This window comes from Podarcis raffonei, chromosome 2 (assembly GCF_027172205.1).
Source record: "Podarcis raffonei isolate rPodRaf1 chromosome 2, rPodRaf1.pri, whole genome shotgun sequence".
In the NCBI taxonomy this organism is placed as follows: Eukaryota; Metazoa; Chordata; class Lepidosauria; order Squamata; family Lacertidae; genus Podarcis; species Podarcis raffonei.
In genome coordinates this window covers 96,115,050-96,129,633 of record NC_070603.1, presented here as the reverse complement: position 1 = coordinate 96,129,633, position 14,584 = coordinate 96,115,050, and the positions used below count along the sequence as shown (strand labels likewise).

Below are 14,584 nucleotides of genomic sequence, written 5' to 3'. Positions count from 1 at the left end.
GGCATACTCAAAAGGATTTCATGCAAATCACTAAATCGCCTTTGGTGCACACATTCACAAAATATACTGTGCTTGAAGACACATGTGAAGAAAAGATTCTAAGTCTACGTTCATGACTTCAAATAAGAGAGTCACTACATGACCGTTATTTTGAGTGAAACAACCTATACTGAAAGCTATGTAGTTTTACGCAGACAAACCTAGACTGAAAGTGAAAAGGTCCAGATCTAGCCAAGGAAAAACATGGAGCCAGCCTTGGGAAGACATGTTTCTTCCGCCTCTGCCAAGAGAAAATCCAATGGCCCATTCCCTTCCCTGCCTGAATTTTAGTATTACATGGACCCCAAAGCTAACCATGGAAAACACTAGTTGTGTTTCCTCTCAAACAGGGTTCGATGTCCCATTTCACCCTAGATTAACAACAGAGACATATACTGCTACATAATAGTGAAGGCAAGGAAGGGAAGGGAAGAGAGGAAGGACATGGTCCCAGGTTGGTCTATGAACAATAAACATGACACATGCACTGGATTGATGTAACTAGCGGTCATGAAAGGAAAGACTAGTTCCATGCTGTATTAGAATTTCGTTATTACCATAAAGAGAGAGAAAGCCACTTTGAAGGTTTAAGTCAGTGCACTCTTCGCACTGATCAGGAAAAGAGAGATATGTTTCTGTCCTGGAGCATGAGAGCTAGACTAAGGAATACGGTTTTCCTTCAGCGAGGGACCAGGTCGTCTTAAATCACTCCAGAGGGAAAGAAACTGCACCAGCTCTGGTGGTCTTCTTGATCCAAACAAATGAAAAGCCAGCCTCTGCACCCCCACCTCAATTTTTTTGCAGCTCGTCTATTATATAGCATATCTGCCGCCTTTCAAATATTTTCATAACTCAAGAGGGATTCCAGAGGCCCAACAAATTTATGTAAGTAACGAGAAGGGAGAGGGGGAATAAAAACCAAGCACTTAACGGAATGGCTGGATTTTCTTTATCTATGACAGATGTCCAGTACTCCCAAAGCAGCATTTAGTGCCACTTCTTAAATACTTGACCAAAAAGAAAAAGGGAGGGAAAACCCCTGACAAATTAATTTTAATTCTATTGTGAAAACTAAAGCAGTAACAAGGTTGACAGCAGGGGATGTTATAAGCTCGCTTAGCAGGAGGATCAAGCAAAGTGGTGACACGCTGCATGACCTCGGGGGTTAAAGATGCAATTTTCCATCTGGCTGCATCTGGCTTTTCAACATAAAATGTTGACGACACCTGCCGAGATGCCTGTATGAGCTGCCTCGGCTGCTCTCTATGTATCCGCTGCAACCTGGGAGAGCCTATTAACAGCTTCCCCCTTTCGTGTTTTGCAGATTTGTGCAATATGGCTCACCCACCCCTAATTGCTGCACTGCATACAAATAGAATGGTTTATGTGGAATGCATATAAGGGAATAATTAAAGCAATAACTATTAGAAAATTACTGGGCATGCAGTATTTGCTTTATGGTGCAGCATATGCTGAGTCTGATACTGCCAAATGCTTTCTTGAAATAAGTTGAAGGGAGGAGCCGAGAAGAGAAGAGAAGAGAAGAGAAGAGATTAGCCACATGCCGTGTCTCTGACTTAAGGATGTTTTCCAGGGGGGATATTACCATATTGACTCAAAAGTAATGCACTCTTTTTGGGGGGCCAAATCACGACATGAAAATTAGGGTGCACATTAGTAGATTTGATGGCGCATTTACATTTGCCAGGAAATACTTTTTTGGTTTTGAAAACTGAGGTGCGCGTTAGATTCAATGGAGCATTAGATTGGCGTAAATACGGTAATCTTTGCTCATGTTTTACCACAGCAAGCAATACCCAACGTAACTGGAAAGGATATGAATTAGTACTACCACAGGGATACAACTTAGCACACAGGGGACAAAAATTTACTGGATCCAACTGGGTTTTTTAATTATTAAAAAAACACCCCACTACTATTCACTATCCCACCACCCTCTCCACTTAGCCAGAAACTGTAGTCCTGGCGTTTTCTCATTCCACCAGTTGTGTCACCATGATAAATTACCTGCCCTCTTTTTTAGTTCCACTAATACCATGTATTTCAATACTTTCATTCACCTTTTATCCTTCAAACATATCGTAACTGGGTATTGGCATGGAACAAACAGACCAGAAATTTGTAGTTAAAAGCTGAAGGTAAGATAATTAATAAATCTTACAGCTAGGTTATTAGACTTGGTTCAGTAGTTGATGTTATTGTTGCTTAATGGTGTTGATTTAAGATGTCTGGATGCTTGTTTTAGTTTCTGCAGCCACACAGATAACCATAACCAGCTGCCCTTTGTAAGTCCGCCTCAGTAAACTCACAGGCTTGTTCAACAGGCTTTACTTGACGTCTTCCTTCTGGACAGGGTTCACAGCCTTACACAGTCAGGAACTCGCTGCTTCCTGCGGTCAACTGACAGCTACAGCCACACTGTCCTCAGTTATACCCCAAATCTGTTGCTGGGAGCCTTCCAACTCCTGTCTTGCAGAGCTTCCTCGCTTCTGTCTTCCATGATTTCAGCCTCTAGGCTGATCCCATACTCTTCAGGTATGCTGCTGCTTCAGGTTCTCACTCCAGGCTTCCTTAACGTTTCCTCAGACTGCCCAACTGGCTCTGCAACAGCACTGAGCTTAGCTTTATATACCCTTCAGCCAGGACCTCCAACCAATCAACATGTTTCTGCTAGATTCAAAACCTATAATTATGGTCCAATAGATCTGAATGGAATGTCCACTATGGAAGTGAGAGCTGGACCATAAAGAAGGCTGATCGCCGAAGAATTGATGCATTTAAATTATGGTGCTGGAGGAGACTCTTGAGAGTCCCATGGACTGCAAGAAGATCAAACACATCCATTCTTAAGGAAATCAGCCCTGAGTGCTCACTGAAGGACAGATCGTGAAGCTGAGGCTCCAATACTCATGAGAAAAGAAGACTCCCTGGAAAAGACCCTGATGTTGGGAAAGATGGAGGGCACAAGGAGAAGGGGACGACAGAGGACGAGGTGGTTGGACAGTGTTCTCGGAGCTACCAGCATGAGTTTGACCAAACTGCAGGAGGCAGTGGAAGACAGAAGTGCCTGGCGTGCTCTGGTCCGTGGGGTCACGAAGAGTCAGATACGACTAAACAACTAAACTACAAAACTGACTACTTAGATGCTACTGCCCCATACATAAAAGTTGAAACCTTGCCTGCACATTGCTGTAACCTTATAAACAGTGGGCAACTGTGAGGGTTTGACTGCCAAATGGCAGGCTGCCAGCAGAATTCATATGCTATGTACTATGTATATATTATTTGGCTCTGGCCTGGAGCAAAGGACAAGGGTTTTCTTCTTCACGCAGTTAAATATGTATGCCAAACAGTATTTTTATATAAATTATTTAACAAAATTTAGATATTGCTTAATTGTAAATAAAACCTCTAAGCAGTTTTACCACAACCATAACATTAAAACAAAGTTTCTCTACACAGGCAATTACTCTTATCTCCACACCTCCAATTTTGCCACACAGTCATTCCAAATGCTCAGGGACTTCTGACAAGTCTTGTAGTGGTGGCAAAAAGCACAATCTAATACCACCATTTCTGGGGTTAGCAGGTATAGAAGTCAGTCAGTAGACCAGATGACTATTTCTATTATCAGAAAACATCTCAAATTAGAAAACTTGAAGTGTAAGTTCTCTTTACACCAAAACTTGGGACACTCAGCTGCAACTAATCCATCAATAGTACTCAACTCTTCAGAGACTATTTCTTCTAAATGCTTACATTTGGAATGCAATTTAGTTAAAGCTGGTTTATTACACCTCTGGTGGGCATGCTCTAAGGCAGTGGTTCCCAATAAGCTAAGTGCTGCAGACCCCCCTATTTTTCGAAAGCCAAGCCATGGACCCTTTACTTTTGGAAATGTTGATATCTCTATCCCAGTTGGGAACCACTGCTCTAAGGCACAAGCTTTCTAAGATATGGTTCTACATTTTATAACATTAATTAAACTTTATATAATCTGATGTTTGCCTTAGTGTGATTTAGATGAAATCAGGAGGAAGGACAACCAACTTATTATTAGTTTGTTGATTGCAACTATTTAGACAGTAAACTAGAAAGTGAGAACACTACTCAGTAAGAGAGATTGGATGTAGAAGATTATATATTTCACGTTCTCATTTTGTATTTTTATGTTGTGAACAGCCCTGTGATCTTCGGCTGAAGAGTGGTATACAAATTTTAACAACAACAACAACAACAACAACAACAACAACAATTCATTATTCTCAGTGAGAAAAAGATTCAAAGCCCAGTGGTGGCAATTATATTTGAAACCATGGAGATAAGACTTGCAAAAGACCCCATAGTTCAAGCATATCCCTTCCATCATTTTTTCAAACACTTTTACTTACCCTCAGCACAAATATGCTTATCCATATTTAGCTATGCCTTTCCTTTCTGCCACAATACTCTTTTGCTTCCAGATTTGCAAGCAATCAAGATTTTTGATTCAGAATAAATGCCTACAGATTAGGTGCCTTTATGCAAAATAAAGACACTGCGTAATCTTTTTTTTGTCAGAATTTGGGAGTTCTTTGGTACACAATATGAAAAGCCTACAATATATCTCCTCAGCTGAATGAGTTTTTATTGTACTCTGCAAAACGCTGCTTAGCAATTTTACTTTAACATAGTTAAGCCATTTTCCTGGTTCTCAAAATTGTCACAACACAGGAATTTTTTTAACACTCGCAGCCTACTTTTGTGTGTGTTGTATGTGTGTGCATATACAACTTGTCTGAAGAAAGCAAATCTTATCATCAATGTAGAATTCAATTAAAAGTTTCTGCTTTTGCCTTCCAAGAAAACAGTGCCATTTGCAATAAGGAATCATATGATTCCTTATGATTCCTTATGATTCCTTATGATTTGGTATGATCAATCATACCAAAATGCTTTCATCAAGAGAATGACAAGACATAAAACTTACTTGGCTTTTTGAATCCAAACGCAGTAATCTGTGATATAAAGGTCATTAAGAATATACGCAGGATCATTTTCTCGAAAAATCTTGTGAATATCTAACAGACACTTCAGAACTGCACTTTTGCCTGTAAGAGAGGAAACCATATGAACACATTTACATTTTTTATCCCCACCAGCCAGTCCTTATAAAACTCTCCTACTTGAAAATTTGGGTGGAAGTTGACTGAACACCTTATCAGTAACATGCTATTAGTTGCAGCAAATTATCCCTTTAGGATAAATCAGTGGTTCATGACAACCTGAGAAGATTGCAGATTGCCAGCATAGTAAAACCCCTGTTTACATGTCAGAATTAAGGAAGAAGAGCAAAACTTTAGCAGGCTGGTTCACACATAATGCAAAAACACTTGAAATAGTGGTTTAAAACAACCTCTGGTTTGAAGGTGGCACGTTTAGGAACTGAAGGAAGCAAAGAAGAGGCGAAACCTCAAAATGGTACTCAAAGGTAAATCTTCATCCAGTAATAATAGTCCTTGCGGGGTGTAAAACAATTAAATGTACTATGTGGTTTGGTTGAAGATAGTCTTCCTCAAAGTTACATGGTACAAGGTTCTCCTGTCAAGGCAGCGTTTTCACACACACCCCATCCCCATTTGTTCTCCCACAGGAGGCTTACTTCTTGCCCTCGAGTATTTTTGCCTGGCTGGAATATGCCCTTGAATTCTTGGCTGTGTACATATGCAAGTGTGTGCCAATACTAGCCCACTGTACAAAGGAAAAAATTGCCTCTGGCCACATCCACTATTGGTACCATTGGCAGATGGTCCCCCAGAAAGTTGCCCAGATGACAATGTGGCCGTCAGTCTGAAAAAAGCTCCCCAGTCCTGCCTTAAAGGGGCAAGAGAATAGAAACTTGGTTTTTCCATTACACATTGAGAGTAAAGGCTACATCTTGTTTTGAGGGGGTTTTTGCATGTCAGCGCAGGTGCCTAGATATTAATGAAATGCTCAGTTTCTCATAAGGTAACAAACAAGACCAGTTCCTGCAATTTGGCGGACTGCTGCTATTACAGGTAACGCACCATCTCAAGACTCCTGTGTGCAGAAAAACGAAGCAAGCTTTTAAAATGAATGAGAGCCCAGTTATACAGCAACGTTAAATTGATTTCTGAAGCACGAGACCTCTGCACTGAACAGCTTCAACCCACTTCTCCACCATCACTTCCTGTTCTCCAGAGGATTTTTCTTCCGCAAAAAGCAATGCTAAAAGTTCAAATATATCATGAAATGCTCATGGGCCGGTGGGGAGAATACAAACCTACAATTTGTCAACATAAGCACCTGAATGAAAGAGGGGTGGGGTGGCAGCTTTCAAAGACTTTGAGCCTTGTTCTCCCTTGTAACTCCACATCAGAATCTGAAAGGGATAAGTAATGGGCGATGTGACAAATCAAATGCTCCTTGGTTGTATTCGACTCAAAACTCCCTCTGCTGTCGAAGATCCCATGACTTGGAATATCTCCAGCTGGGAGAGATTGAGACGGAACAGAATAGGTAAAAGGTTTGCAGAGAAGGAATGTGCTATAAAACAAAGTCCAGGGCTCCCTGCTCCCTGCAGCGCGGGGAAGAAACAAGCTAGTGAGAGAACACATGCACAAAGCTGCAAGTCAATTACTGGCCTAAGAACTAACCAGAAAACTTTGCTCTCCGTTGAGTTAGAGGTATTAACTGCCCTCCTCTCCACCCTAAAGCTTACTGCTGGAAAGTTGTGGAAATCAAAATTTGGCCTACATACTTCACATGAGAAAAAGTAATTTCTTGAATCACAAGCATTATTCCTAATTAGACACACTGCTTGAAGTTATGGTTTTTCAGATACATTGCCAAAGAGGCATCTGAAACAGCCGTTAGCAGAATCTGGAGGAACAAGACTATTCAGATACCGATATACTAAAAACATGGCCGATCACGACTTTGTGCTCTAGGGCTGCATTCAACCCTCATTTACTCAGCTGAAATTATTGGCCATAATTAACATTATGGGCCATCAATTTCAAAGGGTCTCCTACAAGCAGAAGTTAGCTGAACGCAACCCCTAGTCTTTCGTGCAAGATCCTTTTCACCAGGGAGATTTATTTGTTTACTTGTAGAAACATCCTGCTTTTCTGAAGGCTGTAGAACAGGTTCCCAGACTGCCTCCTATCCAGGCACTGACCAGACCCAGAACTGCTCAGCTTAAGCAGAGTTATTGCCCCATGTGCCTTTGTAGTGATGCTGAGGCTAGTCCAAATAGCTTCTAGCCAATAAAGATACAGATCATCAGGATTAAACCCCGTTGAAAGCAATGCAGTGCACCATTACAGCAAACTTTAGCTACGTTTGGGCGAAAGACACTGGGCCACACTTCAAGTTAAACAGGCTGTTTTTAAAATGCAGCCAGAACCTACCACATGTCTCTAACAAAAATGCAAAACATATCTCTCCACCCACCCCCCTGGTTCCAAATCAGCACTGTGGTGCAGAGAGAGTCCGTCCCCCTGCCCCTCTCCTACTGAGAATGCTCAGTCCTCTTTTGGTGTGCCTTCGCCCTGAATGTTTTTCTCTCTAAACATTTTTGTACTTTTGCAAACACTGAGGTTCATCCAAGCCTGGTGATCCGCTCCTCTTGTGCGCAGATGTTGCTCTAGTTAAAGAAGGATCCAGAGAGAGTGACTTTGCGATTAAGAAGGTTGGCAACCAACATGAACGTTCCAAACGTTGTTAGGCTACAACTCCTACAATTCCCATCCACCGGCTGTGCTGCTGGGACCTTGTTGGCTATGCCAAGACAGAATGTACAGTGGTACCTCGGGTTACATACGCTTCAGGTTACAGACTCCGCTAACCCAGAAATAGTACCTCAGATTAAGAACTTTGCTTCAGGATGAGAACAGAAATCGTGCTCTGGTGACGCAGCAGCAGCAGGAGGCCCCATTAGCTAAAGTGGTGCCTCAGGTTAAGAACAGTTTCAGGTTAAGAACGGACCTCCAGAATGAATTAAGTACTTAACCCGAGGTACCACTGTATTCTAAAAAGATATTGCGGCAAAACCACCATCTTGGTACCAACACGTTTAAAGAAGTAGATACCAAACGCTTGAGGTGAATTGCCAGGCTGGTAGCTACACAAAGTCATGCAACAAGCGAGGTATGTTTTCAGGTTGGATACGTTCCATCTCTGGGTCAGGAGTTTGAACCAAATGTTCAGCCAAGATCAAATGCTGTTGGTATGTCCCTTTTAGTAAACTGTTGAAACTCAAAACACATTTTAATATTCTGTTGCCTGAATAATAATAATAATAATAATAATAATAATAATAATAATAATAATTTATTATTTGTACCCCGCCCATCTGGCTGGGTTTCCCCAGCCACTCTGGGCGGCTTCCAACAAAGATGAAAAATACACTAAAATGTCACATATTAAAAACTTCCCTGAACAGGGCTGCCTTCAGATGACTTCTGAATGTCAGGTAGATGTTTATCGCTTTGACATCTGATGGGAGGGCGTTCCACAGGGCGGGCGCCACTACCGAAAAGGCCCTCTGCCTGGTTCCCTGTAACTTGGCCTCTCGCAGTGAGGGAACCGCCAGAAGGCCCTCGGAGCTGGACCTCAGTGTCCGGGCAGAACGATGGGGGAGGAGACGCTCCTTCAGATAGAATCAAATAGACCTAAGATTTCATTTCCTGTTACAAAGGCTCATGAACCAGACCTGGCATCCTAAGCCAATCAGTATTTCAAGGCAGCAAGCTCCTTTAAAATAAATGGGATTTGCTTCGTAGAAGATGGATTTGGGTCTAGTGCATAGATATACAAAGAACCTAGGGAGAATGGGAAAGTGAGCCAGAGTACATACTTCACCTACTTTTATCAAAAGTAGTAGTAGTAGTAGTAGTAGCAGTAGTAGTAATTTATTTATTTATACCCTGCCCATCTGGCTGGGTTTCCCCAGCCACTCTGTGCGGCATCCAACAAAATATTAAAAATACATTAAAACATCAGTCATTAAAAACTTTCCTAAACAGGGCTGCCTTCAGATGTCTTCTAAAAGTCAGGTACAGTAGTTGTTTATTTCCTTGACATCTGGTGGGAGGGCGTTCCACAGGGTGGGCGCCACCACTGAGAAGGCCCTCTGCTTGGTTTCCTGTAACCTCCCTTCTCACAGGGAGGGAACCGCCAGAAGGCCCTCAGAGCTGGACCTCAGTGTCTGGGGTGAACGATGGAGGTGGAGACGCTCCTTCAGGTATACTGGGCCGAGGCCGTTTAGGGCTTTAAAGAACAGCACCAACACTTTGAACTGTGCTCAGAAATGTACTGGGAGCCAATGTAGGTCTTTCAGGATCGGTGTTACGTGGTCTCGGCGGCTGCTCCCAGTCACCAGTCTAGCTGCCACTGCTAGCTATCTAGATCAAACACAATCCTTACACGTGGAAACAAACTAAATACGTTCTTCCTACCGTAGCTGAAAGCATGTTTCAGCTATACAGGTTGCAGAAGAACATCTGCAAAATTCACAAAATGCATCTGAGCTACTTAATTAATCTATTTTTACACCATCTCTCTCTTCTAGTTTACTAATTATGTCAAAAGCCATTTTAATATTTCATGTCCTACTAACTCGCTAATCAAATGCTTATCAAATTCAACCGAGCTTGTACATGCTGCCTTTTAAAATTAGATCTAACACGACATGAGAGGAAGTAAAAGTGTTAACATGTCAATGTCCTGCTGATCAAAGGACACCGAGCCGTAATGCACTAACATATTTTGTTCCCAAGACAAAAGTCTGCACACACACACACAAAAAGGCAACCACATGCTCAGGGACCTGGATTCTTTTGTAGTGTTTCCCTAGCAACAGTGAAACTTTTAAAATTCCAAGTTTAAATAGTAATTTAGAGCTCTGGCACAAGAGCTGCTGTGAAAGGCATACTGCCCCCCATATAGCCACTGCTTTTGCTACTCATGTTTGCTACTTGGCCTGAAGATTAAAGGGTCATCCACTCTCAATACCGTGCCAGAATGCTTCTCATAGGTTAGTCAATTCAAACGCCCATCCTAAGCCAAAGCACAGATAGACAACAGACACCACTTGAGCCTTTTCATCAGAGAATACTGAAGTGCAGTTTCTATAACATGACTAATGCAAAATATTTATCCCATCTTGCTTGCACTTCTCACCCCAGACCACCACTACAGTTCTAACCTTCAGTAGCAAGAGAGGCCTTCTTGTACTCTGAAGAATGCTAGGGTCCCATTCAAAAAAGAAGTTCTAACCCACAGAGCTGCAGAATGGTGGTCCCATGTTTCTGGAACACCCTCCCTAGGAAGGTATGCGTGGCCCCTACAATGCTGTCTTTAAAACAAGCTTTGAAGACCTCCTTATTGCAAGCTTTTAAAATCAGTCTTTGGGACTGTGATGAATTGTTTTCTGTCTGTGTTAAAACTAAAAGGTTCTTTTTTGTAATCTTTTTTAGGATCTCAACTTCTTTTAAAAAGCAGGTTTCATTTAAGTATTTTTGTCCACTCTAGGGCATATTGCAAATGTCAGTGGTTTATTCCTCTAATTGTAGATAAATGTGGGCAGGATTACACCCATTACTTATAGATACGACAGGCTTTCAGTGCACGAGTATTGACATTTTAATGCCAATTATTACTCACTTCCACTCATAATACTACATTTGTAGTAATTATCTTTACACACCATTATTAGGACTATTCTTCCAACTTATTTAGTCAAATAACGTGTCATTAAGTTCTCTCAAAGCATCTGGAAAATCATTATCGATCATGCTACACACTCCTCCTTTCTCCAATGAAATAGTACAAGTGGACGTGGTTAAGAACTCATTTTTGTCAACTATACACTCAAGCCTAAGTTATTTAAATTCCAACCACAACTCCAACAATCATTCAACTGAGCCAATCACATTTCATCTTAACAATGGTTTCCTGGGTAACTTTACACAATCAAAGGAAAGCATTTGCCAGTATGGAAAGAATTAAATCAGTTCCTTTTTGACTTTTTACAATGCTTAAAAAAAACACAAAAACCCCACAACCCACAGTTGAACATTATGAAGAGTAGAGAGACTGGGAGACTCAAAGGGGTACAGTGATATTTTGGTTCTACCTAGTTCATTCAACAGAAGGCTTTGCTCATTGTTACAGGTGGGTTTCAACAACACATTGGGTGTCACTCAACTAAGCATTACTCAGAAGAGACCTACTGAAATTCAATAGGTCTACTCTGAGTAAAACTTAATGGATTATCACCCACTGTCAGAATTTGCTACGAGCCAATTGTCCGAGACATTTCCATTCAATGTATATTCAGGATTATCTGTAGACAAAGGATCTCATGAAGCTCAACACAGGGACAAATCCTACTGCACCGTAGACAACAGTTGGTTGGTTGCCTTGCTTTTGTTCTTGTTTTTTAAACAAGCAAGTCATGTACCATGACATGTACTATGGTGATTTGTTTTAACTGTTGCATTTTTATTATAATTGTTGTAAAGTGCTTTGATTTTTTAAATGAAATTGCAGCTTAGAAATATTTTCATAAATAACTTCTGAAAATAAAACAGTAACAGCTAACTTAAAATAAAACAGTAACAGCGAAATTAAACCTGACTTTTAAAATCAATTAAAGGTAAAGGATCCCTGATAGTTAAGTCCAGTCGCGAACGACTCTGGGGTTGTGGTGCTCATCTCGCTTTACTGGCCGAGGGAGCTGACGTTTGTCTGCAGACAGCTTTTCCAGGTCATGTGGGCCAGCATGACTAAGCCGCTTCTGGCGAAATCAAAGCAGTGCACGGAAACACCATTTACCTTCCCTCCGGAGCAGTACCTATTTATCTACTTGCACTTTGACGTGCTTTCGAACCACTAGGTTGGCAGGAGCAGGGACCGAGCAACGGGAGCTCACCCCATCGTGGGGATTCAAACCTCCAACCTTCTGATCGGCAAGACCTAGGCTCAGTGGTTTAGACCACAGCGCCACCCACGTCCCCATAAAAAAATTGATTAGACTATGACAATTCAGTATAAAATAGATTTGCGCTGCAATCGTACTCGTGTCAACTCAAAAATAAAACTTAGTCCTAGGCCAATGTTGCAGCCTTAAGAATGTTTATAAACAGAAATAAAATGATACATTAAATTCCTAAAAAGATGCCCCATGAATAAACCCAGACTCCTTGTAAAGTTATCTAAAACTATGCCTTTGTGAACAAATGTGTTCACCACACACAAATACCCAACTAATTTGCCATAGCCAAACTGTAAAGATAAAACTTAAATATCTTACCAAGTTGTAATATCGTAATGGTGTCATTTAAGGCCCGAGTCACTAAACTGAAGTGTCGGTAGAGTGGATAACACATAACTCTTCTCCCAAAGGACATCAGAACTTCCGAAATGCTAGTAAAACTCTGCATGGAACAAACATTTTTAAAGGCCACAATTACTAGGGGAGAAAACATGTTTGCAGTGGTACCTCGGGTTAAAGACGCTTCAGGTTACATACTCTCCAAACCCATAAATAGTACCTCGGGTTAAGAACTTTGCTTCAGGATGGGAACAGAAATCGTGCGGCGGCGGCGTAGCAGGCCCCATTAGCTAAAGTATTACCTCAGGTTAAGAACAGTTTCAGGTTAAGAATGATTTAAGTTCTTAACCCGAGGTACCACTGTACTTCAACAGTAGTTGTAAGACAAAAGGAAACAGCAGGTTGTTACTTTCCTATGAAATTACAGGCAGTTTCACATTGGAAAGCCCCTAAGCCTCATCTACAGGCCCCATACCATCATCCCCACAGTTCAGCAGGCCACAGGGCATATACCCTGATTAACCGAAATAAGCACGGCTATTAAGTTAACATTCTAAAAACGTCAAGGAGGAATATATTTGCCAATGTCCTGTAAAACGCAGCAAATCATCTGCCCCTTCTGTTCTGGCCACGATGGCAGAGCAATTATCGGAAGCTCTTATTGAGCAGAGTCTTACTTTCGCTTTACTTGACTGATGCTCTCAGCACAAGGACCTCTATTGATTTTATGTTAACTAATACGCCTGAAATCTAAAATATCAGGCTTCTTGTCATCTAACCGGGGAATTAATATATCCCCGCAGCCTAAAAGGAAAAGAAATACCTTCCATCCATTAAGTTTTACAATTGGGATTTATTCATAAATGGGCCCACTCCTATGAGAGACTCTGATTAATTCACATTTGCACGATACTCATAGGGTGAACTTATACAGGTATTCTCTTCCTTACTCCCATGCTACAGTTACGTTGTTCAAAGAGAACACAGCTATCCCTTAATACCCTTTTCAAATTAAAAAAGAATAACACATTAGAGAATGGAGCAGCTTCAACAAGCAATAGACCTTAAGAGTCCTTTTGAAAGAGCAAATATGTTTGCCATTCTTTTAAAAGATTTTAAAATTAAAATCTGGGCAAACTGCCTAAGAAGAGAAATCTTCTTAACTGTCTTGTAGCTAGCTATCTCAAGTTGAGGCTAATCCTTCCAGGACAGGCCATCTCCCAAACTCTTGAATCCAAGAACTTGGAAGAAGGAACAGGATTCTGCTTCAATTTATTGGCCCACATCCAGCCCAAGCAGTCTAGCACCTGAATTGCCTTCCATAATTCGGACGGCATGAATAGATGGAGCTGGGTATCATTTGCATACTGAGGACATCCCACTCCAAATCTCCTGATGACAGCTCCCAGCAGTTTCAGTGAAGATGGTAAATAGTACAGATGACAAGGTGGAAGTTTGTGAGATGACTACTTTCTTGAAACAGCCTTGAAGGTAGGAGTAGAACCAATGTAATACAGTGGCCCGAAAGGAGATTCCGACTAAACATCCGAAAAACTTTATGACAGTAAGAGCTATTCGACGGTGGAATGGTCACCTATGGGAGGCTGTGGGCTCTCCTTCCTTGGAGGTTTTTAAGCAGAGGTTGGACGGCCATCTGTCATGGATGCTTTAACTGAGATTCCTGCATTGCAGGGGGTAGGAGCAAACAGCCCTTGGGGTCCCTCCCAACTCTACAGTTCTCTGGTTCTATCACTTCCAGAGCCACTCCAGAAGGGTACCACTGTCAACGGTATCAAAAGCTGCTGAGAGATCAAGGACAATGAGCAGGCTCACACACCCTCTTTCTCTCCCAGCAAATGCCATCAATCAGGGCAACCAAGGCAGTTTCAGTGTCATGACCAGGTCTAAAACCAGAATCGCCCTCTCAAGTCCTTTGTCCCCAAAGGGGATATTCACTCCTGTGCAATAGATGTTATAACTGGGCATCTAACACTTTTGGTCTAGGGAGGTCCTCTTAAGAAGGGAAATCCCTGTTTTCAATCTAGTTGTATTCCCAAAGATTTAAAAGATAGTATAACAATACAAATGAAGATACAAGTAGAGATGGCATTGGGAGAACCAATAAAATAGTACTAATAAAAAGCCCACCTAAGAAGAAATATCCACTTCAGAAATGATAGGGTG

At 41.5% G+C, this 14,584-nt stretch overlaps 1 protein-coding gene across 3 annotated transcripts in view; it reads right to left on the bottom strand.

Annotated features, from left to right (window-relative positions):
• Positions 1–14,584, bottom strand: part of SHQ1 (SHQ1, H/ACA ribonucleoprotein assembly factor) — a 67,977-nt gene that overhangs the window by 31,995 nt on the left and 21,398 nt on the right. For all 3 annotated transcript variants that reach the window (XR_008329095.1, XM_053378177.1, XM_053378178.1), the window contains exons 10-11: positions 12,380–12,503; positions 5,030–5,150 (exon numbers count right to left, since the gene is read on the bottom strand). Coding sequence is in view for 2 of the 3 variants with exons in the window: in XM_053378177.1 (XP_053234152.1) it covers positions 5,030–5,150; positions 12,380–12,503 (245 nt within the window). In the remaining variant the exon portion in view is untranslated. The remainder of the gene's footprint in view (positions 1–5,029; positions 5,151–12,379; positions 12,504–14,584) is intronic.